General features: G+C 52.3%; 1 protein-coding gene across 6 annotated transcripts in view; it reads left to right on the forward strand.

Moving 5' to 3' along the window:
• LOC105467155 (follistatin like 4) overlaps positions 1-28,000 on the forward strand; it is a 555,957-nt gene that overhangs the window by 480,015 nt on the left and 47,942 nt on the right. For all 6 annotated transcript variants that reach the window (XM_071098467.1, XM_011716594.2, XM_071098468.1 and 3 more), the window contains one exon: positions 22,103-22,269. In XM_071098467.1, the coding sequence (XP_070954568.1) occupies positions 22,103-22,269 (167 nt within the window). The remainder of the gene's footprint in view (positions 1-22,102; positions 22,270-28,000) is intronic.

Below are 28,000 nucleotides of genomic sequence, written 5' to 3' on the forward strand. Positions count from 1 at the left end.
GCAATTGGCATCGTTGGTCACAGATATCTTTGCACATCTGTGAAAGTATACCATTGGATACCTTCACTAGAGGCTTCCTGAGGGGCCTGATTTTGCAGGTGCCTGGCAACTCTTCCAAAAGTGACCGGCTCTTATCTCCATGTCTTATTGTTTCCGAAGTTAGGAAAAATGTCTTATTGTTTCCGAAGTTAGGAAAAATGAAACAAGCCACTCCCTCCTCCCTGTCACGGGATGAGCAGGAAGGCAGCTGAGGTTTGCACTTAGAATGTGTTCCTGCGGAAGCCAGGCTACCAAGACAAATGAGCCGGGCCTCCACCACCTCCCATTTGACCTGCAAAGGCCTCAGAGCTCCGCAGGACTCCTCAGTCACCCGGGAACTCAAATGCACATTAGCCCAACTTTTCAAACAGCGCCCATGTAGGGGGGTAGTGACTTGTCTCACTCAAAGTAGGGGACAGCACACAGGTCAGGGGGCATTGGAGCCCTGGGAGTCAGCATAAAATTCTCCATCATGTGGTGTGAGAAGGCACAGACCAAAGTTGACCAGACCCAAAGTGTTCTGTGCTGTAACCTGATGATCTGGGAGCTTGGGCGACAACAGAGGAAGCTCCCAGGGAGGGGAATCCAGCCTCCACTTTTGGTGAAAACAGTGCTCATGCTAAAGCCTATTGAGCGGGTTTATCAGTTCTGTTCTGATTACGTGATGTCTCTGGCACCTGGGTTTTCCAAGTGAACTCCCTTTAAAAGCTTGAGGTGTGACCAGCTGGGTTTTTTAGAAACTACTACATAATAGCTAACACTTTATTTGAGCCCATTCGTTTTGGCATTTTTTAAGGTAAAATTTCGGTTAGATGGCTGATGCTAGTGAAAGCAAATTCCTCCAGAGTCAGTGGCAGACACAGCTCCTCAGTGATACTGTTCATTTCTGCCCAGCCTGAATGTGTGGTTCACGCGCTTTCTAAACACAGCCCTTCTTGCCCCAGCCAAGCCAGTGAAATGTGGAGGTCGGGAGAGTTTGCCTCCTGTGTCCCATGACCTTCTTTCTGTTCTCTGGAGCCTGACCTCTGCCCCAAGCAAACCACACTTCCCCGATTTGGAACCTATCTAGCAGTCTCTTCTGCCTGTGTGTTAATGACTGACAGCATGGCAGGTGGTTCCTTCCCAGGTGTGTCTCAGTTTCTGAAACAAATCTTCAGTGATGGACTCAGGCATCCACTGGCAGGAGAGCAACACCAAGTCCCCGCTTTAGCAAGGGCACTGCAGGACCACTGTGGCCATGGTGCTTCGCTTGCTCTGATCAGCCTGGGCATCAGGGGAGAGGATCCACTTGAGACCTGGGGCAAATTGCTTCACCTTATTCAGCCTCAGCCTCTTCATCTGTGAGATGGGCAGATGCTCCTCACCCAGCCTCCTTGTGGGGCTTATGCAGCTGTGGATACGAGTATGCTTTGTGAAAAATGGGTTGTCTTTATTGCCCCTGCCTGTTTAAACCCAGCCCCAGGCCCTCTCATAGGTGTCGGGGCCTTCCTAAGCCAGGGCTCAGGGAGAGGCCCTCACAGCGCCATGAAAACACAGTCTGCAGCTTTCAGGTGGCAGGTGCTGGATGTGTCCCGTGCCCGCCTCCTCACCACCCCCCACCAGAATCCTGCACCTCCTCCTCCCAGACCCCATCTCCTCCCTTTTCTTCCCCTATCCCCAGAACCTGTTGAATCAACATCACCCAGTTTTTCCTACTACTGTTCTTCCTCCTGGGAAAAGTGGTTCTGAGACATGGGATCAGGAAGACTCCAGGTGTGGAGACACAGCACAGGAGCCCACCCTGCCCAGCTGGCAGGCCAGACTCTCCACCTGTGTGATTTTGGGGACCTCTGTGCTCTCAGAAGGCACTGGGGGCAGCAGCACGCTCATCCCTTTCTGGTTCCCATGGGGGCGATCCAGAAACATCAGGACCCTCCCAAAGCTGAGGACACCGAGTGAGGAGCCAGGGACAAAGGGGAAGCTGTGGTCACTGCTCCAGACCTCCACTGCCCAATCTTCCCTCTGAGCAGGGCAGCAGAGGCTGCTTCAGCTGCTGCAGGCTGACCAAGAGGGGGTCCTAGGCCTGATCCAGCTTTCCCAGCTCCCAGGACACCAGGCAAGCAGAGGACAGGTGTGGAGACACAGGTGTCCTTTACCATCTGCTGCCACGGACTCCCCCACTCCTTAGTCAGTGAGGGACTGGGCAGATCTAGGCAGCTGCCTCACCTGCCTCTCACAGAGGGACAGAGGAATCCCGAAGCCCAGGTTCTGCTGAAATGCAGCGATTTGCTCCGCAGCATTCCTGGCTCACGCCTTCTCTCCGAGCCCATGGGGACAGCAGCCCTGGGGAAGGGTGGAGAGGCAGGAGCCGGGCATAGCCTTGGCCTCAGCCGGGAGAGAGCCAAGCCTCCTTCCGAACCACATGCATTTTAATAGGCAGATTTCACTGACAACTGCCCTGCATGTACAGGGAGCTCATTAAACCAGAGTGTTGTTTCAGGACAGCACAAAGCTGTTCTGCCCACAACTTCCTAATCCGTCTGTAGAAGCTGCCAGGAGAAAGGAAACTCATTTTCAGCTCCCAAGGTCAGGACCTTGAAAATAGTCAGCAGCCATGTTGGGTGTGCGTGCTGTGGTCTGTGTACCCTGGGTTTGCCCACAGGGGCCCCCACACCTGGGCTCTGCTCTCTGCATGCACAGAGCTGTCTGGCCAGTGCTGGCTGGGCTCACGGTGTCCAGAGAGGGAATCATGGGAGTGCTCGGGCTCAGGCGGTGGGATTCGGGGCTGCCAGCTGTGTAGTCATGGTGCGCTCACGCTTAGCGAGGGCTCAGGCACTCCATTGTGGGCCTGGGTGGGGACAAGATGACCAGGACTTGTATGGCTGCCACCAGCCTCTAGGGAGAGTACATTTTGGTTGGAGCCATTCGACAATCCCCCATCATGTAGGTGGTAGGCTGTGAAGTCCCAACCGCTCAGCACAGCAAAATGAGGCCCCTGGGAGAGGGCCCCTACCTCGGTGCTGGGCAGCATGCCCGGTGCATCAGCTGAGCTCAGTGCAGCCCCCGTGTGTCATCTGTGTAGCCCCTGAGGCCTTCCCCTCACCCACAAGTGTACCTCATGACTGGGGGTGTGAGGTGCCTGCTGTGGGGCGTGGAAAACCAGGGTGCCAGGACCCCTACCCCTCTCCCTGCTGCCTGCCATGGCCCAAGCATCTTGAGACCCTCACTGCTCCTCAGCCTTCCTTTGCCCTTCAGTGCATACAGTACCCGTTTTCCTCCTCCTCTCCAGTTGGCAAGCATGGCTCCTTCACTCAGCTAATGTCTGTTGGGGTTGGCTGAGCACCAGGCCCCGTGCAAGGCACTGAGGAGGTGTGGAAGCCAGGCAGAGATCGTTCCTGCCACTCAACCACACCTACCCCTCACCCCGCCCTGTGTGCCCCACCAGGTGCTGCTTTCTCAGCTGATGCCTCCCCATGCCTCCCATTTACCTGGCCTCCACAGAACGTGGCACAAAACCCAGCTCAGGGCACCCTGATAGGCTGTGATCCTAACACGAGGTGCGAAAGGAAGGTGTGAGTGAGGGGCTGCCAGGGAAGACTCAAGAAGGTGCTAAGCCAGCTCACACTTGAGGTCTCCAGGCTGTCCCAGGTGTCAGGGTGCATGTCCAGGACATGGCCTGCAAGCAGGAGCCCTTTGGAGAGCCTCTGCCTGTGGCTATGGGAGTGGAGGAGAGGCCAAGCTGAAAGGCTTGGGAAGCAGAAGGTGCTCGGACTCAAGGACTGGAGGGCAGGACCTGAAGGAGCCAGAAAGGATGATGAGGCTGGGTCTGGGAAGGCGGAACTGGTTGGGGAGATGAAGGAGGGATGGGAAGGATGATGAGGCTGAGCCTGGGAAAGTGGAACTGGCAGGGGAGATAAGGGAGGGATGGGACAAGTCACCCAGGGTGGATGTCCTGTGGACATAGAGGACAAGGTCCAACAGAGCTAGGCTGGCCCAGCTGGGAATGCCAGGGGTCAGACTGCTGTGGCTTTTCTCAGAGGCCACCTGGGGATGGCTCCCAGCAGAAACTCATCTCCAGGGTATGGTGAGCAGCTGTGTGGATGGATACATTTCACACTGGTGACTGCTTTCCAATCACGCCGTATTTGTTTTCCCCAAGAGGGCCATGTTGGGATCTGAAACAGTAACTCTGCCCTCCTGAAGCACCCCGGATTTAGCAGAAGGAGCCAGTGGCCACCGATGGCTCCCGGGGCTTTATGGGGACTGCTGGGCTGGCCCCTGGGCTGCAGACAGGCCGTGCTGTGCAGCATCTGTGGAGCTGAGGGCAAGTGGAGGCTTCCTGGTGTCAGGATCATTTTCCCACCCCAGATAGTTTGGATGCTTGTCCCCTCCAAATCTCATGTTGAAATGAGATGCCCAGTGTTGGAGGTGGGGCCGGGTGGGAGGTGACTGAGTCATGGGGGTGGACCCCTCCTGAATGGCCAAGCACTATCCCCTTGGTGATAAGTGAGTTCTCAGTTCACGGGAGAGCTGGTTGTTGAAAGGAGACTGGCTCTTCCTCCTCTCTGTCTTGCTCTCACTCCCTCTTCACCTTCCCCATGAACGTAAGCTTGCTGAGGCCTCACCAGAAGCCAAGACGATGCTGGTGCTATGCTTGTATAGCCTGCAGAACCGTGAGCCAATTAAGCCTTTTTTCTTTATATATTACCCAGCCTTAGATATTTCTTTATAGCAATGCAAGAACGGACTGATAGACCACCCTAGCCTTCTCAAGACCTCTGCAGATGAAGGCTCAGGTGGACCTGGAGAGGTTGGGGGAGACCAAAAACAGCCGGGACCTGGGAGGGGAACACACCTGGTTGCCGTCAGTTGATCTTTCCTGAGCACGAGTGAGTTTCTCAGAACCCTTTCCTTCTTGATGAGCCAGAGTGGAGAAGGGGAGGTGAGACTGAGAGGGGCCCTCTTGGCACAGTTGGGGTTACGGGTGGGCTGAAAGGACCACCTCGTAAGGGCACTCCTGGCAGCCAGATGTCAGCACAAAGCAGGGTACATGGGTGAAACTGGGGTTTCCAGGGATAGAGAAGGAGGGAGCAGGGCAGTGCTAGCCATGGGGTATCTGTGTGGTTTCTTTATGTGATTCATGTTTATAAAGGAGCCACAGTCTCGCCTCCCAAGAACCCAGAGGATGGTTTTATCCCAAACACTTCTGAGGCTTTTGAACCTGAATGTGATCCAGTTTTTACAATGTGCAAAAGAGAAACTGAGCCCAACATGGGCTGTAGACCTCATGATGCAGGAGCTATTTGTTAGGATGCAGACTTCTGCTCAGGCTGTGCGTGTGGCCCCTCCACCCAGGGCACTGGGACCCCTGCAGTGGCCCTGCCTGTGTGAGCCTGTTCAGTTCTAACAGTGAAATCATCAGCACCACAACCGCAAACAAACCACACGAGATCAAGAGAAATCAGTCTCCTGTTGCTGGGGAGTATAAATGGGGCAAGGGACAGTCGCGACAGCACTTATTCCTGGGGGCTTCCCCTGCCCCCTCCCTAGCCTGGCTGGGTGGGTTGTGGGAGAATGAGCAGAGGCACCATGTCTAAGTCTTAAATCACCTTTCACTAACTTGTTAGCTATGTGAGGATGAGATCCAGATGTTTTTCCTTGAATTTATCATTGTCCCCCTCTCCCTCCAACCCGAGTGCATTGAAATGGGGTCCTAAGAAGAAAAAAGTGAGCTGGAATCCCCCCCGGGGCACTGGTCCTGCCACAGTACCTCTCTGGACCTCCGCTTTCACATCCCCACATGGACAGGCCTGTCAGTGGCATCAGGTCCAGGATGACCAGCCCTGCAGGGATGCTGGGGGAGGGGCAACCTGTGGAGCATCTACCAGCCTGTGGGTCCCTAGTGGGAGGGGGAGTGACTCCCCTGCATTCAGAGTACAGGCCAATTCTCCAAAATCCAGCCCACCACATGGCAAATTGTCAAAAGATGCTTTTTCAAACATTTAGTTTCACCCCTACCTTTGTGATCATTGAAATTTATTTTTGTGGGTTTGTGTCCTGCTCCACCCCTGCCCCAGCGGCCCCAGACAGGCATCCTCACTGGATGCAGGGCAGTCACCACACCTGTGCCACCTCCAGAGGCAGGGTGGGGTAAGGGCAGGGCAGAGGTGTCACTAAAGCCTGGAACTTTCACACTGACTTTCGGCTGCCCAGTTTGAGTTGAGACGACCTGGGCGTATTTGCATAGTTCTGAGCTCCTCTGTGAGGTGGTGCCCTCTCTGGTGGCCAGCGATGGGGGAAGGCCCAGGACATTTGGAGAGTGGCTGGCAGTTCCACTTGTGTCTAGCTCAGTGTGAGTTGTGGGAGATGAGGCTGGAAACCAGGTGCTAGCAGGCCTTCAGTGCCAGGCAGAGGAGCCCGCTCCCTCCGAGACAATGTGGGGGAAGGGGCCTAGGAGGTGGTGCCACACAGACCCACCCCATGGTCAGCATTCCCAGGGAAGAGGCCACCTCCTGCCACCAAATGCTGAGGTCCCTACTGGAAGCAGCACAGAGGGGATGAAGAGAAAAGTGTGGCTTCAGAGGAGTGGGAGGGTACCTGGCTGTAATTTTTAAGATGGGGAGAGTAGATGAGATTTTGGTTCATTCATCCCTAAAATGGACCGTTCACTCAGCCAGCTGGCAGCCTCTGCCTGTGCCTCCTAAAGCAAGTGCCACATCAGGGCTGCTGAGAAGCAATTTGCCATGGGTCAAGATGTGGAGATTTCCAAACTGACAGATGGCGGAGGAGTCTTTGGAGAGGAAACAGGAGGCATTTTTCTTACCAAGACCTGTCCTTGGACAAAGCATACATGGCATGATAGGGTTCTCACTGAAAGATAATTTAAAGAACCTACTCAAGACGAAGAGAGAGAGAAACGTCCCATATAAGGGAAAGAGATTTCTCACATCCCAGTACTTTAAAACTTTGCTGCCACGCCTCTGCCTAACACAGAAAAGGTTTTGGCAAAGGCAAAGGAATTGGTTTTATGTCACAGTGATAACGGTGGTGACACCCACTCTTCTGAGTCTCCCTCCCAGTCAGCTGCCTGCACTGAGACCCGCCACCACCAGGAGCGGCAGGTGGGCCAGCCAAGCCTGGTGTCTGTGGGAGAGTTGATAGCCACACCCCTAGGCAAGGTTTGGCCTTGTCCAGCTCAGATGAGGAATGACAGGCGGCCTCCTCAGAGTGTAACCACCAAGACATGGGTGAGTTAGGACAGGGACGTATCCACACAGGCGATCTCCCCTGCTTAGGGCAGGGCAGTGGGTGGGCAGCCACTCCCAACACACGAAAGATAAGTATTTATTTTAAGGGTGTGCAAGCCACATTTTCCTTGCTAGCATTGTGGTTATTAATATATAGCACAGTTCTCAACAGTGCCACTATTGATATTTGGAGCCGTTTAATTCTTTGTCATGGAGACTGTTCTGTGCATTTTGGGCTGTTCCACAGCATCCTCAGGCTGTGTCCACCAGATGCCAGTAAGAAACCACCCCCTCCCCCAAGTTGCGACAACCAAAAATACCTCCAGTCTTTACCAAATGTCTCTTGAGAAAACTTGCTTTGTGTTGAGAAGCACTAATGTATACCAAATGGGTTTTACCCAATCTTTCCACCATTGGGTCCAGTTTCCCACATCCCCATTATACTCCAGGCTCTGCCTACCTTCTATCACACTGCACAAGGTCTCTGCCCCATCAGAGGCTGGGCCACCACTCAGGCTCCATGCCCCTGCCTCACCCACTCAGAGACTTTTCTTCTGAAATTCTCCCTCGCTATCCGATCACTCCCACTAGCATACAAACACAACACCTTAAAAACGTAACAACCCACTCTCCTTGACCTTCTGTCTACCATCCCGTTTCTCTGCTCTGCGTCATGACAAAACCCTTCTAAAGAATGCCTCTTCACCTTCTCACCTCCCGTTCTCTGTCCAACCCATTCCAAAGATGGCTTCACTCCCCAGGGCTTTAATGAAACATGAGAGGCCCCAAATGACCTCTGTGTTGCCAAGCGCATGGCCAAATCTCACTCCTCATCCACCTGGAGCTCTCGGCCACACTGGGCACAAGTGACCCACACCCTCCTTGGCCCTTCCTTCTGCAGCCCTACCCTCCTCACTGGCCCCTGCCCATCCGCTCACCTCTAAACACTGGGGGTCCCAGAAACTGCACCCTTAGATCTCTCCTCACTCCACACTCTCTCCCCAGGGATCTCATGTGATCCTGTGTTTCTAAGTATTACTTATGCATCAATGAATTTCAAGGTTGCATGCCTAGCCTAGGCCAGTCTCCTGAGCCCCAAACTCCCATATCCAACTGATTACCCCCTCAGCCCACCTCCCATGGTTAAAGACAGAACCCTGCATCTCAGCTGAAATGTCTATCCTAACCCTCAGTCTTTCAGCAAATGGAACCATCACCCACACAGTTTTTCAGGCCAAAAACCCAGTATTCATTCTGGATTCCTCCCTTTCCCTCAATCTCCCCATCCAGTCAAGCCTGTTGGCCCCTCTTCCAGCAGGTGGCCCGATCAGTCCGCCCCCAGCACCTGCTCTCAGAGCCATGCTCGGTCCGGAGCGCCATGCCTGGGTGGCAGCCTCCTCTATCATCCACCCCCCAACACCCAAACCAATAGAGTGCTGTCCAACACCCTCACCCCTCCCTCCCTCCTGACAGAACCTGTTTGCCCACCTCCCCCCACAGCCACCAACGTCCTGGTGCCAGTCAGGGTGGTTTTGCCACAGTTGTTTAGGAGTGATGTGGCACAGATCTGGCCAATGAACCTGAGGGGAAGTCGGCTGGGAAGTTTTGGGAGAAGTTTCTTTGTTTTGTGAACTTAAAAAAAAAAAATCACACAAGTGTCAATTTAGAAAAGGAGACTTTCTTTCTTATAAAGGATTACAGCCTGCAAAGTGGCCATCCCGCGGGCTGGGCAGTGCAGAAAAGACCAGAGACAGGCGTTTAGAAGGAGAAGGGGTTGGGGTTGGAGCTTTATGCTGAATGTGGTTGGCCAAGTAGACATATTCTACAGGTTACGGGAGGAGCTGTGGATATTTAGGAAGGTGGTCCTGGTGCATGTGTATGTATGTACAAACATGCATGTAACATATGACCCATTTTCACTTTGGGGTGGAAAATTAACATTTAACTCTATTACAGTTAGGCTCCATAGGTGAAAGGGTCTTTTCAGGATGTGAAGGCACTCAAGTGTGCAGCCTGTGTAAACCAGCCAGGATCAGTCCAGGGGCAGTGGTCTTCTTATCAGGAGAAGGTCACTGAAATCAGTCTCTTGTCCAGTCAAAGCTGTAGTTGTGACTTGCGGAACAGGGGCTGGGGCAGTGAGTCGGCCTCCAGGGGAGCTGCAGTTGTTCCAGCATTGCTTATCTCAAGGCCAGAGCTTGTTTAGCCACTGGAGGAAAGGAAAAGCCTCGTGGCAGGTAGAGCGCAGTTTATTCAAGCATAGGGGTGCGAGACTTAACCCTTGCCTGGCATGGCTTTGTGTCCCATTTATAATTTGGTATTTTATTACCACAAAGAGTCTGTTCTGGCACTGGGTTTTGTTGGTTTTTTTTGTTTTGTTTTGTTTTGTTTTCTTTTTTGAGACTGGATCTCACTCTGCTGTTGCCCAGGTTGGAGTCCAGTGGCGCAATCTCAGCTCACTACAACCTGCACCTTCTGGGCTCAAGCGATCCTCCCACTTCAGCCTCCTGAGTAGTCTGGGACTACAGGCACTCACCACCATGCCCAGCTAATTATTTGTATTTTTTGTAGAGGTGGAGTTTCGTCATGCTGCCCAGGCAGGCCTTGAACTCCTGAGCTCAAGTGATCTGCCTGCCTCAGCCTCCCAAAGTGCTAGGATTACAGGTACGTGCTACCACGTCCAGCTAATTTTTGTATTTTTAGTAGAGACGGAATTTCACCATGTTGGCCAGGCTGGTCTCAAACTCCTGACCTCAATGATCCACCCACCTCAGCCTCCCAAAGTGCTGGGATTCCAGGCATGAGCACCGCGCCTGGCCTGTCACTCTCATGAGCTCTGTTTTAACATGAATGCTGGTCCATTGTTGTGTCTAAACTGCAAAACAGAGTGGATATAACAAGGCATGTCCAACCTTTGTTGCCTTCATGGCTGGGAACTCAGTTTTTAAGAGTTTTCTGGGGTCCTCTTGGCTAAGAGGGGGTCCATTCATGTGGTGGGTATCTTAGGATTTTATTTTTGTTTATAGTTCTTAAAACTCACATCCTCTCCACCAGATGTGTACCTACCTGTGATGCCTCCACCTGTTTGTAGGCCTCCCAGTAACCCCGACGGGCATCAAGGCAGCGTACTGAGGACTGCAGGGCAGAAAAGAGAGAGCCTGAGGCTTTGGTCACATTCTGGAACCATGGAATTCACCTGCCCAGAAAACATGCACTGGGGCCTTCTTGTGATGGAGATAGTCGAATTTCCGAATTAGCCAGCCCCATTTCCAGTCAGGATTTTCTGTTAATGCAGCTGAAGACCATCTCAACCAATACACAGATGGTCTTTAAAGGTGTAAATCAGACCATTTTAGTATCCTGCATAGAATCCTACAACAACTTGTAAGAAAATCAAACATAGACTCCTCACCAGACCACAGGCCCCGCCAGCCCTCCCAACATCTCCAGCCTCCTTTCTTACCACTGCACTCAGAGGGCTTCCTTACTCCACGTCTCCGCTTTCTGCTCGTGCCCGCAGTGTCATCAGTTGGAGAGGGATGAGGCTTTTCCAAACCCCGCTCCTGAACCCCTCTGCCAAAGTCTAAACCAGGCCATCAGGGGCCAGTGCCCCTGCCCTTCCAACAATTGGGCTCAGCTGAACTCCCTACCCAGGTTACTAAATATTCAGCAAACAAGCTGTAAGAGCTTCTCAGGTGAGCCCTGAAACCAGGATACCAGGAGTCTCCCATAGTGAGGAGCAGATTCTGATCACGGCTCCTCCTGGACCAGGAGGTAGAGGACGGAGGTCCCTGGGAGCCATGCGTAGAGAGGGGCTAGGAGGCTGTGAGCAATGTTTCCTTTACAAAAAGAAGGCAGCAGGAGCCCCGTGGTCCCTGGGAGCAGCAGAGCTGATAGCTGGCACAGGAACCCCTCATCAGGAGTTCATCAGCACCATGGCACACTCGGGAAATTGGAATCAAAAACAAATACACTGATGTAAACTGTTCAAAATGGTCTGCAGATGCCTGTTTACAAAACACAGCCATGACCGAGCGTTCTCAGGAGACTGGATAATTAAACAGAAAACAAGTTATATTTATTCATGTTCTTTCAGGACGCAGTGGCTTCTCCCCTTCCTGCATGTGAAGCACAGTCCCCCATTTGGAGAGGGCACAGCCTGTGCTGTGGGGTGGAAATGGTGAAGGGATGCAGTAGGGGAGGCTCTGTGTCTGCCTCCTGCTGCTGGAGCGGCCCGCCGTACACAGTCCAACCCCAGGAAACTTGGGAGGACAGGGACCCGGATGATAAAGACTTGCATCTATTCTGCTTCCTTAGAGGAGGGTTTTTAATAACAAGAATGCCACAGTTTAGAAATCATCATCAAATCACATTCACTGGAGGAGGCCAAGAAAGTGATCCCAAATTACATTTCAAATCAAATGCCTTGGGAGGGTTAGGGGGTTATCATCAAGACAAAGATGGGACCTCAAGGTTGTGTGGGGTCCCTGGACCTCCCCTCCCAGCCTGCTTCATCACAGGAAATCACACCATATTATGCAAGAGGATCAAGTCAGGAACACGGGAGTCATTCCTGACACTCTCTTTTCTCCCCACCCCATACAAACTATTTCCCAGCCCTGTCCCTTCCTCTTCATCTCCACAGTCACCACCCGTCTCTCTCCTGAACCACCACCTTGGCCTCCTAAATGTTCCCCCTGCATTTTTTTCGTCTCTCCCACCAGTCCGTTATTCACACAACAGCCACAGCGTCCTTCAGCATGCAAATCATGTCACATCCCTGATTGACTTAAAATCCTGATTGTGAGCCGAGATCGCACCGCTGCACTCCAGCCTGGGTGACAGAGCGAGACTCCTAAAAAAAAAAGAAATCCTCCTGATCACTTTTCATTCCCTTAAATTAAAGTCATCAGTCCTTACCTTGCTCTGCCCACTCCAACTGGCTATTTCCTGCCCCTGACCGCATCTGTGCCACATGCCCTTGCCTTGTGCCCTGTGTTTCAGCCACACTGGTCTGTTTCAGCTCCCAGAGCACTCGAAGCCGCCACCCTGCCTCAAGGCTTTTGTATGGGCTGTTTTCTCTAACTAGAATATCCTTGCTCCCATTCTTGTCTTGGCTGGTTTCTTCTCATTTTAAAGATCTTCATTTAAATATTCCTTATTCAAAGAGGCTTCCCCCACCACCGCCACCACCACCACCACCTCACACACACACACATCTTCATAGCCCTCCCCTGCTACTCTCTTGGTATTCTCTCATCTTGTTCTTTCTATCCATAATGCTTATTGTACTGTGTAATTTGTTTTCACGTTCTCTGCCAGCCCATCTGAGACACCCCCTCCCCCCAGCCCTTGCTCCCTCAGGCCAGCAGTTTGGACACTGTAGCAACAGATACAGCTGTGGGGTGAAGGAGGTGTACACAGGGTATTCTGGGGATTGGAGCCAAAGTTGGATCTACTCTTGTCAGAACATTCTCAGAAGGTTCCTGACCTGGGTGACTTGGCTTCTCAAAAGTCTCTTTCCCATTTCCTTATGACTTCTTCAGTGGAAATACGTTAACTGGTATTTCTTTCCCTCCTGAGGGGGGTGTGTTATGTAATTAACACCAGTTGCTATAGATATCCCAAAATCTCAGTAGTGTAATACAGTAAAGACTGGTTTCCCATCCTCATCATGTCTGATGGGGTCAGGCAGCTCTCCCTCAACAGTGACTAGACCGTGTTCTTCACTCTCATCAAATGCATGACCACACAGCCTCCAAAGGCGGGGAGGGGAGAGCATGGATGATGACTGTGTTATCCTCCAGAGAAATAAAACCAACAGAAGATGTATATGTCTTCTATGGAACCAATAAAACATTGGCTCCTGTTGAAGCCAGTGTTTCAGTTTCAATCTGAAAGCAAGAAAAAGACCAATGTCCCAGCTCCGCAGTGAGACAGGAAGGGTTCCCTCTCACCCAGGCTCATTTCTCTATCCAGGTCTTCAACAGATTGGATGAGGCCCACCCTCACTGGGGAGGGCGATCTGCTCTACTCAGTCTACTGATTCAAATGTCAATCTCACCCAGAAATACCCTCACAGACACACCCAGAATAATGCTCGAACAAGTATCTGGGTGCCTTGTGGCCCAGTCAAGGTGACACATAAAACTAACCAAGACAATGACACAGAGGTTGTGTGGCCAGGCATGGTCACCTCCCATCACCTACCATGTCAAACCCAATGATATGGCCTCATTCTGGCTCCAAGAGAGGCCAGGAAATAGTCATGATGAGTGCACAGGAATTGGAAGATGAGCTGGCATTTGGAAACACACAGCATGGACCCCTCTTGCTAGTTAGGTAAAAACGGTTTGCTCTTCTCCACTGACTTGCTCAGGAGATTCTGGACCCAACCTTAGAGATCTGTATGAATTTTTGTAAAATCTGAGTAGCTCTGTATAATTATATAGGGTAATACATTCTTTTCTCCCTTAAGACACCAAAGTAATAGGCAGTTAAGATACTTTCCTTTTGCAAATATCTTGAGCAGAGGTATGCCCGTCATCTTTGGGTGTAGACTCGGTAGGGTGGGAGAGACTCATAGACTGGCTGAGCTGACCAAGGCTACCCCCCACATACACAGGAACCAGCGGGGGTGGAAGCGCTGGTACGCAGCACTGTGACAGCCATGCCCCTGCTGACCAGGAGGCTCTGTGCTGTCCACCTCAGCACGGACCCTTTGCTCCTTCTGATGGATGCCTCTCCTGCCTGCCACACTGTGGCACCCCATGACACCCAGGATGGTGATGTCACAGCCCCTGGGCACTGAGTTCTGCTCTAACTTCCTCTTCGTCTGCACATAGCAGTCACATTGAGGTTTAGTTTTCCCAAAACCAAAAAGATGTATTGGCCAGAGGAGGCTAAATGGAACCCCAGAGCCCAGAGGGATGCCCAGGTAACCCTGCCCCTGCACAGGCCCCTCCTGCAAACAAGGAGGATACTACACCAGAATGGGATGTCTTGATAGCAGGACACAGGTCTGCCGGGCACACAGGGAGGGCTCTACCAAGAAAGAGGGCAACCAGGCTCTACAGGCATCACGGGCCCTTAACCTGGGGTCTGTAGACAGGTTCAGGCCTCTGCTCTCCCTCCCCACTTGACACTTGTCTTCCCTGCTAAGCCATGAGCTCCAGGTTAGCAAGCACTGGGCCTGTTTTTCTCGCCAGTATATTCCCACTGTATCCTGGCTCCTGGTACCAGCCCCATAAATAATTGTTGTCTGAGCGCTACCCTGGTAGTTCACTTGCTTAAAACGGCTTATTAAGTCCCTTCTGCGTGGCAGGCATCGTATTAGGTGCTGGGGATACAACATAAATAAAACAGATACAGTCTCTGCCTTTATGCAGCTTACAAAGGTGTTTGCTCACACCGGAGAGCAGAACTTGACACCTAAACTGTAATAAAAGTTGAAGCAACACCAAGCAACATAGGCCAGTTGAAAAAGCGAATTACCCACTGACCCGCAGGTAATTGACTAGTAATTTTATTGCCATCCCCAAAATGAAGCCAGCAAGAGGGAATGACAATGGCAGGAAGATTGAATCCGGTTACACATAAGGAAACAGGAGATTTGGGACAGAGGCAAGTGCTCTCTTGTATGGCTTTGGAGCAAGTCTGGCTAATACAGAGGCACCTGTGCAGGCTAGATGCACCCTGGTGCTCTAAACAGGAATGTCAAGATGAAAGGCTTTAAGACATCCTGTCCCCAGCCTCCCATCCACAAAGATTCAGCAGTTATTTGAAAGAATCCCAGAGTGACAATCTCCAGTAGAGGGAACAGAGGAGACAAAAAGCACACCATCCCTCCCACCCGCCTTGCCCGGCCCACCAGGACATGCCAAAGCAGCTTCACTCTGTAAACACCAGCCAAAGTCACAAGGTCCAGGAGATGTTGGGATGTTGCCCTATTTGGTCAGGAGACACTGGGCATGCGCACTCCACCTTGGCTCCTCCCCTTCTCACCAACTTCACAGTGTGGCTCTGGTCACAGGGATGGGACCAGATCAATAGGCTTTGTCACTCCAATGCCACAGCTTCTTTGGTGGCACCCAGGTCACCTGAGGGGTTTGTTTCAGGGAAGCACATTAATTTAGAGGGAGAGCAATGTGGGAAGAGACTGCAGTTACAGAGCTGTGTCTAAGCGCCTGGCCTGTGCTCTCTCCAAATTGCCCTCATTCCCAAGCAGGCCCCTGAGCCTGAGTTTGCCCTCCGAGGCTCAGTCAAAAATATTGATGTGCAGGCAGGTTACTGAGCTTTTGACAGGGTTTTTTCACCAACAGCATCATTTGAAAAATGGCAAATGTCCAAGTAGGAATGTGTTCCATTAGTGTGTTTCTGACTTAAGAAAACTAACACCAGCTTGACAAGAATTTGAGAAATTTAATTTCTATCGCTACAAAGCACCAGAATCCTGTTTGAGAGGGTGCTGATGGGTTTATGAGTGTCTCATCGAGTTCAAGTCAGTGTGAGAAATAGCGCCTGAGATTAAGGGAAAGCTGTAATGGGAACTAAAACCCAATTCTCCAACAACTGAAATGTTATGGCCTCCTGCTTTCAGGAAGGATGTTTGTTAGCCTGCTTATGGTAAGCCCATTAATTCCCTGTGACCGCCCTTTGTCTCCAAGCTCCAAGACTCAGGGAGAAAGGTGAGGACGGGTGTTTGTGGCATCTCATGTCTGGAAAACCAAGGGTATGCTACTGCACTGGTTTGAAGGGTCAAGAGAGACAGGTCATGGCCTTGAGCCCACCTACTGCATGCCAGGCCTTATGCTAGACACCAGAGTACCAAACAGCCCTGCCCAGAATCCCACTGTGGGACATGCAGCCTAGCTAGTGGCCCAGGAAGCTCTGTCTTGTGCTAACCAACCCACACTGATGGGCCATCACTGCAGTGTGGCCCATGTGTTTTCATCCCAGGAGGATATCATGGGACGCCCTGAGCTTTGAGAACCCCCCAACTCCCTTGCCCTCCTCAGATTCCCTACTTACAGAGCAGCTCTCCAATGCCAGTTCTCATAGCGGGGCGTCAGTCTCTCTGTGGGCACAGACTTCCGCCCAGCAGTGCCAGACAAGCTCCCTGATGGGCTGCTCTGACCCCCAGCCCAGCCCTCTCTTTCCAAAGACACCAGCCTCTATGTGTAGACACATTCTCACCCCAGACACAGTGTCTGGCCGAGCCCTCTCTTACTGACCCCTGATCATACTCTGAGTGCTGGGCGTATCTCGTTTGGTCTTCCAGGGACCTTGGAAACCTTCCCATATAGTGGCAAATGAGCCCACAGATGGTCAGTCAACACAGGGGCATTGGAGCCACAGCCAGGGGCTGGAAGGACCACTTGTTGTCCCCTGGAGGGCTGCATGTGGCATCTTCACCTTCCTCTCATGTGACCCGGCTCCCCACCAGAGCAGAGACCAGGCCTGGGACTTCGCTGGTCCACAGCCCTGCAGATGTGGCCAGCATGGGTGAGGTTCAGATGTGTGATCACTGAACACCGACAAAAGGCCATCTCCACAAATTCCAGACCCTCGCCATCAGGATGTGAGGCTCAACAGGATGGTGGAGTTTGCTTAGCTGGGCCACATCTCCTCCCTGTGAAAGCTGCCCCCATCACTCTCCAGAGAAGGGGCAGGGTAGAGGCAGGGCTGCAGCAGCCTAGATCAGGTTTCAGTTCTGATGATTCTTACGGTCTTCACTGTATGATTGCGGCTATCTGCCCTGATCACACACGATGCCCAGGCTTCCTGATGCAGTTGTGATGGAGATGGAGGGAAGGGAGGGGGCCCTCGCTGCATCCCTATGATGGTCACAGGGTGTCATCTGCCCAGTATACCCTTTCCGTGAGACGTTTTACCCCAGCCCAAACACCTAGTCCCTGCCCCTGGAGGTGGCCACTCAGCCCAGGCCTGATGGGCCAATCAGTCCTGTACCTGCACAATATTCAATCCTCTTGCCCTCAGTGTTTGCTTCAGGGAAGAACACAGGAGCTGTATGTGGCCAATCAGAGCTCCCCCATGCTTTATTCCAGGGCTCACAGGCAAGATTTGGTCCCTTCCTCTGGAATCCCACATACAGAAACAATGTGAGTGTGGGGCCACCAATGGACATCTTGCAACCAAGTAGAGAATGCCACTGTCAAAGGCCCTGGTTACCTGCAACCTCTTCCACCTCCCTTAGATTTCCCATTGTGGGAACTAAACCACCTTTTCTCCCCTAAGCTATTAATAGATGAGCATTTCTGAGTGTTTCTGTTACTAAGCCTGAAAAAGTTCTGATAAATTCACCAGGACAGTCTCTTTCAATCTTCTTCACCTACTATCTGTCCAAGTGTTTGTTTACATTAAAAACTTCAGGGTCCCAGAAACATCCCATGAGGTCATCTTGGAGGTAGGGGCCAACAGTGTGAGGAGCTCAGAATGGGCAAGTAGCAGGTGCCAAGCAGGCCCACACTGAGGTCTGAAGACACAAATGCCATGGGGAGCCAGCTGGCACAGTGGTTAAAAATGTTAGAGACACAGCAGGGGCAAGACTGGGGACTGTTCTGGATTCTATGTGGTGATCTGTGGGTAATAGGCAGCCATTGGCAGCTGTTGAGCAGGGCTGAGATGTACCTTGTTCTGCCAGTGGCAACAAGAGACTTGCAGGCAGCTGGGGCAAACTGGAGGGGTGCATGCAGGAGGCTATAGGGGGCCTGGGGTGGGGCAGGGGAGTCCTCAGAGGGTGTCAGGAGGGAAGCCTCAGTGGGACTTGGCACCCATTGGTGCTGCCGCTGGAGGTGTCACTTTTACCATCATGGGTAAGTGGGCAAAGAACAGGGGCAGATGACACTTAGGGGCAAGAAAAGATGCCGTGGGAGCACTTGCAAGACTCAGAGGGTCTCCGGGGACATCAACATAGAATAATCGGCTCCGAGGCAAAAGCGAGGGGGGCCCAAGCCCTCATTGTATCCATGTCTAAACTGAGGCCCAGTGACAGGAAGGGAGCTGCCAAGGCCACTGAGCTTGTCAGTAGCAGAGCCAGGCCTGGGGGCCAGGTGGCCTGCCCTGCTCACTTGGGGCCCAGCACATGATGCTGTCTTATTTTTTACTCTCCCTGGAAGTCACCCTGAGAAGCCACTTAGTCCTACTCTTGCCACTTAGCAAGGAAGGAGGACCTGCCAGGGGGAGGCTTGTTGACCAGGAAATAACTGGGAGTGAGGGTAGAAGGAGAGGGCTCAGTAGCCTTAAATCCCTTCAGAATTGTGAAAGGAGCTGGGGAATATTGACACAAATTAAATCCAATAAAACATTCATTTAATTAAACTTTAAGTGATCCAAATATTTGCTGTTTGGTTAATATTCACGTAGCTGACAGGAGCAGAATTACGATGGTTCTATCAGTATTCACACATTCTAATTTTGCATGAGTTTTTCCTGTGCAAAGTGCACATCTTCTACATACAAATGACTGGGAATAACTCAGAGAGGATGCAGCAGCCAGTTATCCCAGCCGGCACAGGACCAGAGGGACACAGAAGGCTTCCATCTCCCACTTGGATTTTTGTTTCCTATTAGCCCCATGTTTGAGGCTCCCGCAGACCTTTTTCTAGAGCTGCTTGGAATATATGACTTTGGGGCCACATGGAGGAGGGCATACTACGTTTCACATCAGTCCCGTGTTCCAAATGAGGGGCCATGCTCCTAGCCTTGTGTCTGGAGCCCCAGGAAACCACAGCCTACCAGACTACCTCGTCTCCCTGTCTCCCACCAGCATTCCCCCTCTCTATGTACACAGAGCCCTTCTCATCTTATAACACAGTAGTTCTCAGGCCACCACAGAACCCCTGGGGATGCTTGTTAAAATCTGGATGTCCACCCAGCCCACCAGAGAGTCTGCATCAGCCTGAGGTAGAGGGGCAGGAATCTGTGTTTTAATTACCCATCCCCAGAGATATGATACAGGTGGCCGGGAAGCCACACCTGAGAAGCGGATCTCTAGGGCCCAGGGGAAGCCCTGCTGTGGCCTCCAAGCCCCTCCCCGAAGGCCCAATTGGTCTTTTCCTTCAAGTCTGACCACAGATAAGACGTGCAGGGAAAATCTAGGCTCCTTTTGTAACTAACCTGACTTCACAAGCCTCACCCCATTGGGAGAAAAACACAACTAAATGCTCAATCCATTGTAAAGATTACCGCGAGCTGACAGTTTTAACAGTCCACGTAAGTAGTGCTCTGTCTAAAAACTGCTCTGTCTCTAGCTTCCACCCCCCGCACCCCCACCCCCACCCACACCCCCACACCCCCACCCACACCCCCCCATCCACACCCACACCCACACCCACACCCCCCCCGCCCGCCAGCCCCGGTCCCAGCTGCTCTCCCCGCTGGCTTCTGAGTGCCCAAGGAAGCAGCGTGGTGGTGCACTGCAGCCTCACTTCCCATGGCAAGGGACTCTGGGTTGCCCTGTCTGAGGTCATTCAAAGCTGAGCTCAGCCCTGGGGGTGCTCATGATCTGGGCTCACAGCCTGGTGGACTCGGGGGTCAGGAGGCTCCCCCAAGCAAGGCCCCCCACAGTCACCACTGGCCTCCATGCCCCTTGAGGCTAGGGGCACTTCCCTTTGGACCTTGGTCTGGCAGCCCAAGGCAGTTCTCAGGTACAGAGATGATGCTGCTGAACAGCAGGGGTTCGGCCTACGTCTGGTTGCTCACCTCACAGAAAGTCCATCACGGAGTGGATGAGTATTGCCAGGGAAGAAAGACTTTAATCTCAGTGACATCAGCCTGGAAATGGGAGACTAGTCACAAATCCATCTCTCTGACTAAAGTTCAGAGTTTAGATAGCGGGGAATTAGGGAGGGGTAAGACAGGAGATGGTCAACAGGCAGCAGGTGTGTGTCTCATTGTCCGGCTGCAGTAATCTAGGAGGCCTGGTGGTTGGTTTCCTGTTAAAAGAACTCAGATAAAACAAATTGAAGTTTCTCAAGCTTCAGTTTTCTGGGAAAATTGGGCCTGTTTCCATACCAGGAGCCAAGGCGGTTCTGGCTCTGCCCAGACACATATCGTTGCCCCAGGTGGCAGGAGCAGCGGCACAAAGCCTCGTGGCCCAGGGGAGCCTCTTGGTCATCTGATGAGGAAAGGATACCTCCTCTTCTCCTGGGGGGAATGCTGAGGTCTGAGTCCTACTGACCCGCAGAGTACGGTGGGAGCTAAACCATTTTAGCACATTCTCACTCTCTTTCCCCTCTCCAAAGCCCGGGTCTTGCTACAGAGTTAGTGCCTTCTCCTGCCCTGAGCAATAAGCCTCATGACTTAGAGGTGGGAGGGTAGCGAGCAGAACTTGAAATGCATCACTTTAATGTTGGTAAAATACTATGCCAGTTGCGTCTGCATCCATCACTCGGTGCTTATCTTTCCTCGAGGGTTCCTTCACCGTGAGTCGCATTTTTCCTGAGTGTGATTGTCCCCTCCCCACCGGCCTGTTGGCTCTTTTACTTCTTTATTTCATTTTCTCCGTTTCTCATCCATCCATCCAACAGCACTGATGAAGCACCTGGCGTATCTGGTTCATCGTTGTGAGCCCAGGGCGGGGCCCCTCAGCATCTGTGGAGGAGGGAGGGCTTGCTGCTCAGGGTCTGACCTCAGGGCCCTGCTTTCAATTTAGCCACGCTGCTGTGCCTTGCACCTGCGGCTGTTTTCCCTCCCTCTTCCCTCTCCCAGGGCAAGAGGGTGTGAGCACAGATGTGCTGCTGCGGGGCTGCTGCTGCCTGGCCACAGCTCACAAGCATCCCGCAGAACGACAGAGCTCAGCTCCCAACTCTGCTTTGCTCCAGTTCAGGGGGATACATCTGTTGGGGTCCCCCAGGTCCCAATAGAGTCGTAAGCATGAATAGGGAATAGACAAAATAGTACCCACTGCTCCCAGAGCCAGCCTGCCTCCCGCAGCTCATGCCACCTCTGGCTATTGCCCCAACCTCTCTGAGTGCACAGATTTGGGAGAAGAGCAAAAGCGAACCAGTCCCATCAGTGGCCTCTGACTCTCCCCTAAAGCCGATCCCATTTGGTCATTTGAGCAGCCTGAGTTTGATTAATTTTTTCATAAATCCTGAGAATTTCAAAAAACTTGTGATTGCAGAGAAATATCTTAGATTCTTACCATTTGCCTGAAGAATGATCAGTCCTAATGCCAGTTATCAAGTGCAAAATGGCGAGGACTAATAATTTCTGCAGCCTGAAGTATGCTTCAGAAAATTAAAAGCTACAGTGCATGGTCACAGAACAGAAATCCAAATCCAAAGTTCAGCGAGTCCTCAGACAGAAACAAACCAAAGATCAGCCAGTTCATTCCCCAGATTTCAGACAGCACAACCTTTAAAAGTGACGCCAGATGGATGAGAAACCTGTTGGCTCACTCAGCAGACCTTGTCTGCGCTTAGCAAGGCCCAGACTCCAGTAGTCCAGGGGAGCTGTGAGCAGGATGCCGCACCCCTTCCCCCCTGGTCTCTCTGTTTGGTGGGCCCCCTGGCCTTAGCAGCCCACATTCTTGGCTTGATACAAATCTATGGCTCAGATTGTCCCCTGCACATTAACTATGGTTCTTGACCTGTTTGGACTCACACAGCCTCTTGGGCGTTTGACCTAAGTCTTGGCTCATCGCCCAGCAAAAGTGTCTATCTCTACATTTAGTCAGCACATTGTAAACAATTTTCAGGGAGCCGTGGAGCCCTTCTGGGCCCCTTCCACCCAGGAAATTCATGGCTATTCACCTTGAGTTGAGACTCCACTCCCTGGGCCTGCACCTGACCGTGCCTCCTCCTTTCCCTCTGCAGAAGTGGTTCAGCTCAGCCTCGCCCCCGAGGACAGGGTCAGTGTGACCACAGTGACCGTGGGGCTGAGCATAGTGCTGACCTGCGCCGTCCGTGGATACCTGAGGCCACCAATCATCTGGAAGCGCAACGGGCTCACCCTGAACTTCCTGGACTTGGAAGACATCAATGTAAGTCACTTGGAATGCACTGTGAGCTCAAGCGCACCTCCCTGGGAGAGTACACTGGGTAAGATGCCACAGGCAGTGGCAGGGCCGGAGAGTTTTAGTTTAACATCCCGTGTTTGGTGCTTTTCTAGCCCCTTGTCAGCTTGGCAGTATCAGAAAATCCAAGTCCCACCACAGCAGAAAATAGATGAATGGTGGCCATCAGCCTTGTAGCTATGTCTGGCTAAGGAAGAGAAGAGGGATACGATGGGCAGGACAGGAGGCCTCTGAACGGGGCTGCATTAGCAAAGGCCTGGAGGTGACCCTGAGAATGGGCTGTGTGGGCCCGCTCACAGGGCTTAGAGGGATGGACCACAGGCCAGCAGAGAGTGCAGCAGGCTCCACAGCTGAGAGAACAGCGGGCTGGGTTACCTTAAGAGGAGGTTCTGGGCCCTAATGCTGGGTAGGCTGCAGACAGCTGCATGCAGGGAAGGGGTGGTCCTTGTGGAGGGCAGAGGTGAGCCACTGGGCTGGGTTGGCTGGAGGACAAGTCCCAGGTGCCAGATGAGAAGGTGGAGAGAAACCAGGTCAGGCCAGAGGGGACCTACCTTGGGGACGTTCGTTGCTGGGTGAGGGGACAAGGGTGTGATGAGTTAAGTGGTGCTGTGTGGAAGAAAGCAGCTGAGCTCATGCAGCCTAGCGTGGCCATCAGGGGGTACTTTTGTGCTCTAAGGAACCAGGCAGCCTCCGTTGGGGTCCCAGCATTACCCACGTCAGCTTTGTGACTTTGAGTAATTTCTTAACCTGCTGATCCTCAATGAATTAATCTATAAGAAAAACATTAGCAATACTTCCCTTCTATTGGACTTAAAGAAGTGGCATAATTCAAGGATATTTATTGGTCCAGGTTTGGCACAAGAGGTGACGTGGCTTCCCAGAAGTTCATGTGAGAAGACAGAGTGATGTCACCCATGTAGTGAGCTGCCAGGACAGCTGACAGGTCTTGGGTTACAGTAATTTTCAGGCAGAAGAGAGGGCAGCCCTAGCCTTGTTGGCACAGGACAGGGCAGCTGGTCCACAGTGGGATGCTTGCCCAGAGAAGAAAGACCCGTGGGATGAATGGTCAGTTCCTGCTAACATCTCGAAGGTGGTGGGGTAGGGGCTGGGGCAAAGGGAGCTGACCTGGGCTGTGCGACCCCATGAGTTGGACTAGCACAAGGTGCACCTCAACAGATCAATCTGGGCCCCTTGGATGGAACCCCATTCCAGCCATCAAACCTGCCCCACCATGGAGAGAGAGCCGCCACGGGAGGGAGCCGCCACATGAGGGAGCTCCTTATCCCAAGCGGCATATGCAAGCTCAAGCAGGGACTGGGTCAGCAATGCTGCTAGCCACAAGAGTGCAGCTAAACCCAGTGACCTTGAAGGTCCCTTCCAACTCTGAGACTTGTGGGGAGAGAGACCCAGCATGAAATGCTGCAGGAACCACCAAAGTTAGTCGTCTCCTACTCTGTAGGCCCCTTCAGCTACACCCTGGGGATCATGGGGGAAGCAGATGGAAAGAGGGGGCCACTCTGGAGGTCCCACCCCGGGCAGCGCTGCCAGGGAGTGCCCTTTCCCTACCCTCGTCACACTGGATGGGATGGTTTCCTTGTGATTTCCCACCACAGTGAACATAGCCAGTATCCTATACAGCTTTGAGTGTCAACGCAGCACAATCCTGGTGGGTGCTTGCTGGACAGATGCTGGATGGGCAGAACCCTTCATTTTCTGGGCCTGCGATGGCGAGGGCTTGTCTGAGAACTTAACAAGAAAGAGCAGTGTCCTGTCTGTAAAGACTGGACTGTGTTGGGGTGCATGTTTGTGAGTGTGATATCCTCCACTGTACCTGCTCACAAGGTACAGTGCCAGCTTTTAAACATGTTTGGCCAGTAAAGATTGATCAGTACTGAGACAGGTCCACCTGTGTCTGTGGGAGCATTTCATGTGCATTACTTGGTGCTCCATTGAAAGACATCAGAAATAAAAGCAGAGGCAAGACTCCACTTAATGTACTTGCCATCAGTTAATTAAATTACTTTGAGTGGTTTGCCCCTCCCTCAAACATGCCTCCAGCACCAACTCAATTGCATTTCTACTTTTCACAATAAGGTTAGCAATTTGGGTAACTGTGGGTGCAACCAGAGATGAATGGCCCCTTGTTACCTCCCAGGAAACACTTGCTGCTCGTGGTTGAGTCAGTAGCCCGCAAATAGGCAGGGCCCAGTGCCTCTCAGAACCCCTACGCGAGGGAGCAGTGTAGCGCCAGCCCCGCAGGGGTCCAAGCCCGATGTGTACAAACACACAAAACACACGCACACCTCCCCTACCTGAGGGAAGGAGGCAGCACAGCTTGCTAGTGAAGGGCATGAGCCTGGGGTCTGCCACTTACTAGGTAGAACCTTGGAAAGTTACTAGTCTAGTAACCTTGACTGCTCTAAGCTCCAGTTTCCCCTTCTGTGAAATGGGGATAAATAATAGAACCAGCCTCATAGGGTTCCAGTGAGGATTAAATGAGAATATGCATGTAAGGCTCTTCACATATGGTATTCTATAAATGCTAACTATTATCACTGTCATTATCATTATTACTATTGTTGCTATCATTCATATTATTCCTGCTGCTGCTAAATAGCATTCTCAGCATCTTGCAGCCTGAGTCCCGACCAAGCAGCCAGCAACAGATGGGTGAGGCTCCCCGGTCAGACAGATAGGACCTTGGCATGCCCCCGCTGCTGGCAGTGGGGACTGAAGTCTCACTGTCCACGTCAGCCTTGATTCACCCAGGGAGAGAGGCACTGACCCGCCACCTCCAGCAAATCCAGAGCAGCTTTGGGTGAGCTGTTAGACTTCTCTGAGCCTGTGGAGAAAAAGCATGACGTCCTCCTTACATGGGTGTTTTTAGGCTGAAGTGTGTCAAGGACCCAGCTCAGTGCCTGGCACACAAGAGGTGCTCCTAAGCAGTAGCCCCACTCGGGATGGTGCGGAAAGCAACCCTTGCAAGAAATCAGGCTGAAGAGGGCTAGAGCCAGGTCATCGGGATTCAGTTGCATTTTCGAAGCAAGAATTAGTCAGGGGAGAACAGCCCAGGACTGCAACACTGATGCAGCAAAGATTCTGGGGTTGATGAGGCTCCCAGAGTCCCTCGGCCTGAGGTGTCTCAGCGACCGATGAAATACGGTCACCTGCATTGTAATCAGTGGTGATGCCCAAACACGCCTGCACAGGGGGAAGCTGATTGGCCTTCAAAACCCAAGGCGGGGAGATCACAGAGCACGAAGGAGTGTGGGCCTCCTGTCTTTGTCGTTTGTGTGAGACATCTTGATTGGCAACAAAATATTAATCACTTTTTCACTACTCTCTTAATGAGAAGCTTTCGTGAGCAACAAAATATTAATTTGTCTTGTCTTATCTGTTAAGAATTCTGTTAATGAATTCAGTCACAGAGCTATTATAGAATGCCATTCTAATGACACATGTAATTAAACTTTTCTGACTTGCAAACATCAAGCATGCCTTGAGCATCAGAATAATATTTGATCAGAAAGTAAATGTACCCCTCTCGCCTGGAGCCAAGTAAGAAGGAGCCAGTCAGATTCTGCAGCGAGCAATGTTGCTCTCAGAAGCACTTATGAGTCACCCAATCGCGTGTGGCCCATCCAGGTGGCGTACATGCGGAGTCATCATTTGGGTTGACTCACTTGCTAAGTGCCTGAGAGTCACAAGCTCCGTACCAGAGTATAGAACAAAGACACTGTTGGCAGCCTCCAGGGAGGCGAGGTATCTGCTAACAACTGTTCTGGGGGCCACAGAAATGGAGCCCTTCTGAATGGGGCTTCAGGAGACAGGAATAAGTGAGTAAGAAAGAAGTGTATAGGGACAGATTGGGGCTAGAACATAAAGGTCCTTGAATGTTAACATTAAGAGTCTTAGCAATTGCCCTGTGGGCAGTGGGGAAGCACAGATGCTTGATGGGGGAGTGACATGGTCAGATGTGTGTGCTGCAAGAGTCTGGAGCGCCTTTTCCAGCCTTTTGCATCCAAGAGGGAGTTCAGATAACAGAGGGCCCAGAAGTGAGGGGAGCTTTGTTGATGTTTTCCGAATCTTCCTTCTCTGTAACTTCCCCAGCAGCACACTGGAGTGCAGCAGTGCCCCAGAGTCCGCCTGGCTTCCACCCAAGGCTCCCCTGATAGAGCCTTGGCTCCATTGGGCTCAGTTCACGATGTCTTCACTTTGCCTTTTTTTTTTTTTTTTTTTTTTTAAGACAGTAGGGTCTCTCTCTGTCACCCAGACTGGAGCACAGTGGCATGCTCCTGGCTCACTGTAGCCTCGACCTCCAGAGCTCAAGCAATCCTCCCACCTCAGCCTCCAGAGTAGCTGGGACCACAGGCATGCACCACCACACCTGGCTAATTTTTTTATTTTTTTGTAGAGAGGGCTGTTGCTATGTTGCCCAGGCTGGCCTCGAACTCCTGAGCTCAAGTGATCCTCCTGCCTCAACCTCCCAAAGTGCTGGGACTACAGGTGTGAGCCACCATACCTGGCCTTTGCCTTCTTAAGGTTGTCAGGAAGTTCAGCCTGGGCCTGGACCTGGTATGTCTCCTAAGGACACCTGAGCCACTGCCTTGCAGGAGGCTTCAGCTTTACCCCCCAGCTTGCAGGAGGGAAAACAAGTCCACCACTGAGCCGAGGCTAGAATTATGGACGAATCGTGTAAGGTCCCCAAAGACAGGTGCTCCCCAGCAGTTCAGCAGCCCAGGGCACACGCTGCAGCCCCTCATGGCAGTGACTCTCTGGATTATGACGCCGCCTTCTGTTTGTCTGATGAGAAATCAATAGTGTCTGCTCACGCTCATGTTCCCCAGAGCTAACAAGTGCAGCCTGTAATTTGTTTACTTCCTGGCCGACTGTGGGTTTCATTACTGAAGCAGCTGTGTGTCTGGATATGCTTCTGACCTGGCCCTGTGCCCCCACTCAGCTCAGTCCTTGAGGAGGCACAGCCCACTGCCCCTACCTCAGAAGCTAAGCGGAGGGGTGGCCACCAGCAGCACCCTGTGCTCTGCATGACCTGGGCCTGGGCCTGGCTGCCCCCAGGAGTGTGTCTGGTAGAAGGGGAGCCTTCACCCCTGGCTCCTGTTGTGGAGCCCCCACAGGAGACCCTTCCCTGGTGAGCTTCCCCTGCAGCCCCTGTCTCCTGGGGACTCAGGTCCAGGCTTTGGGGGCTGGGGTGAGACCCATCTCAGAAGCAGATCCACACGTTCCCTCCCTGCTCTGGCCCCCATTCTAGGTATTGGGAAATCCCATTCTAGGTATTGGGGTTGGGAAGGATGGGGTGCTGCCTCACTTTCTGCAGAAGCAGAACATGTAAACCCATTCTGGGCCTCAGCCCTCTGCTGCTCTGACCACCCAGCCTGCACAGCGGCCACTCAGGGAGGGGTGAAGTGACTGTCCCCAAACCTAGTCTGCATGTCCTGCCTCAACAATGTCACCCGCCCTTTGTCTCATAACTGTCTTCCTCACTGTCCCTTATGATCCTGAGGGCCAGGGAACAGGAACTGGCAGAAATAGGGACAGGGCATCTCAAAAGTCACAGGTAATGGCTGATGGGCTGAACCATCACAAGTGTTGTTGCCAGTGTTGTTATCATTCATACACAGCGCAGGCTCCGTGCCGGTCAGGCCATAAGCATCACCTCATCCCATACCCCTGCGCCGTG

Source organism: Macaca nemestrina, chromosome 6 (assembly GCF_043159975.1).
Source record: "Macaca nemestrina isolate mMacNem1 chromosome 6, mMacNem.hap1, whole genome shotgun sequence".
Taxonomy (NCBI): Eukaryota; Metazoa; Chordata; class Mammalia; order Primates; family Cercopithecidae; genus Macaca; species Macaca nemestrina.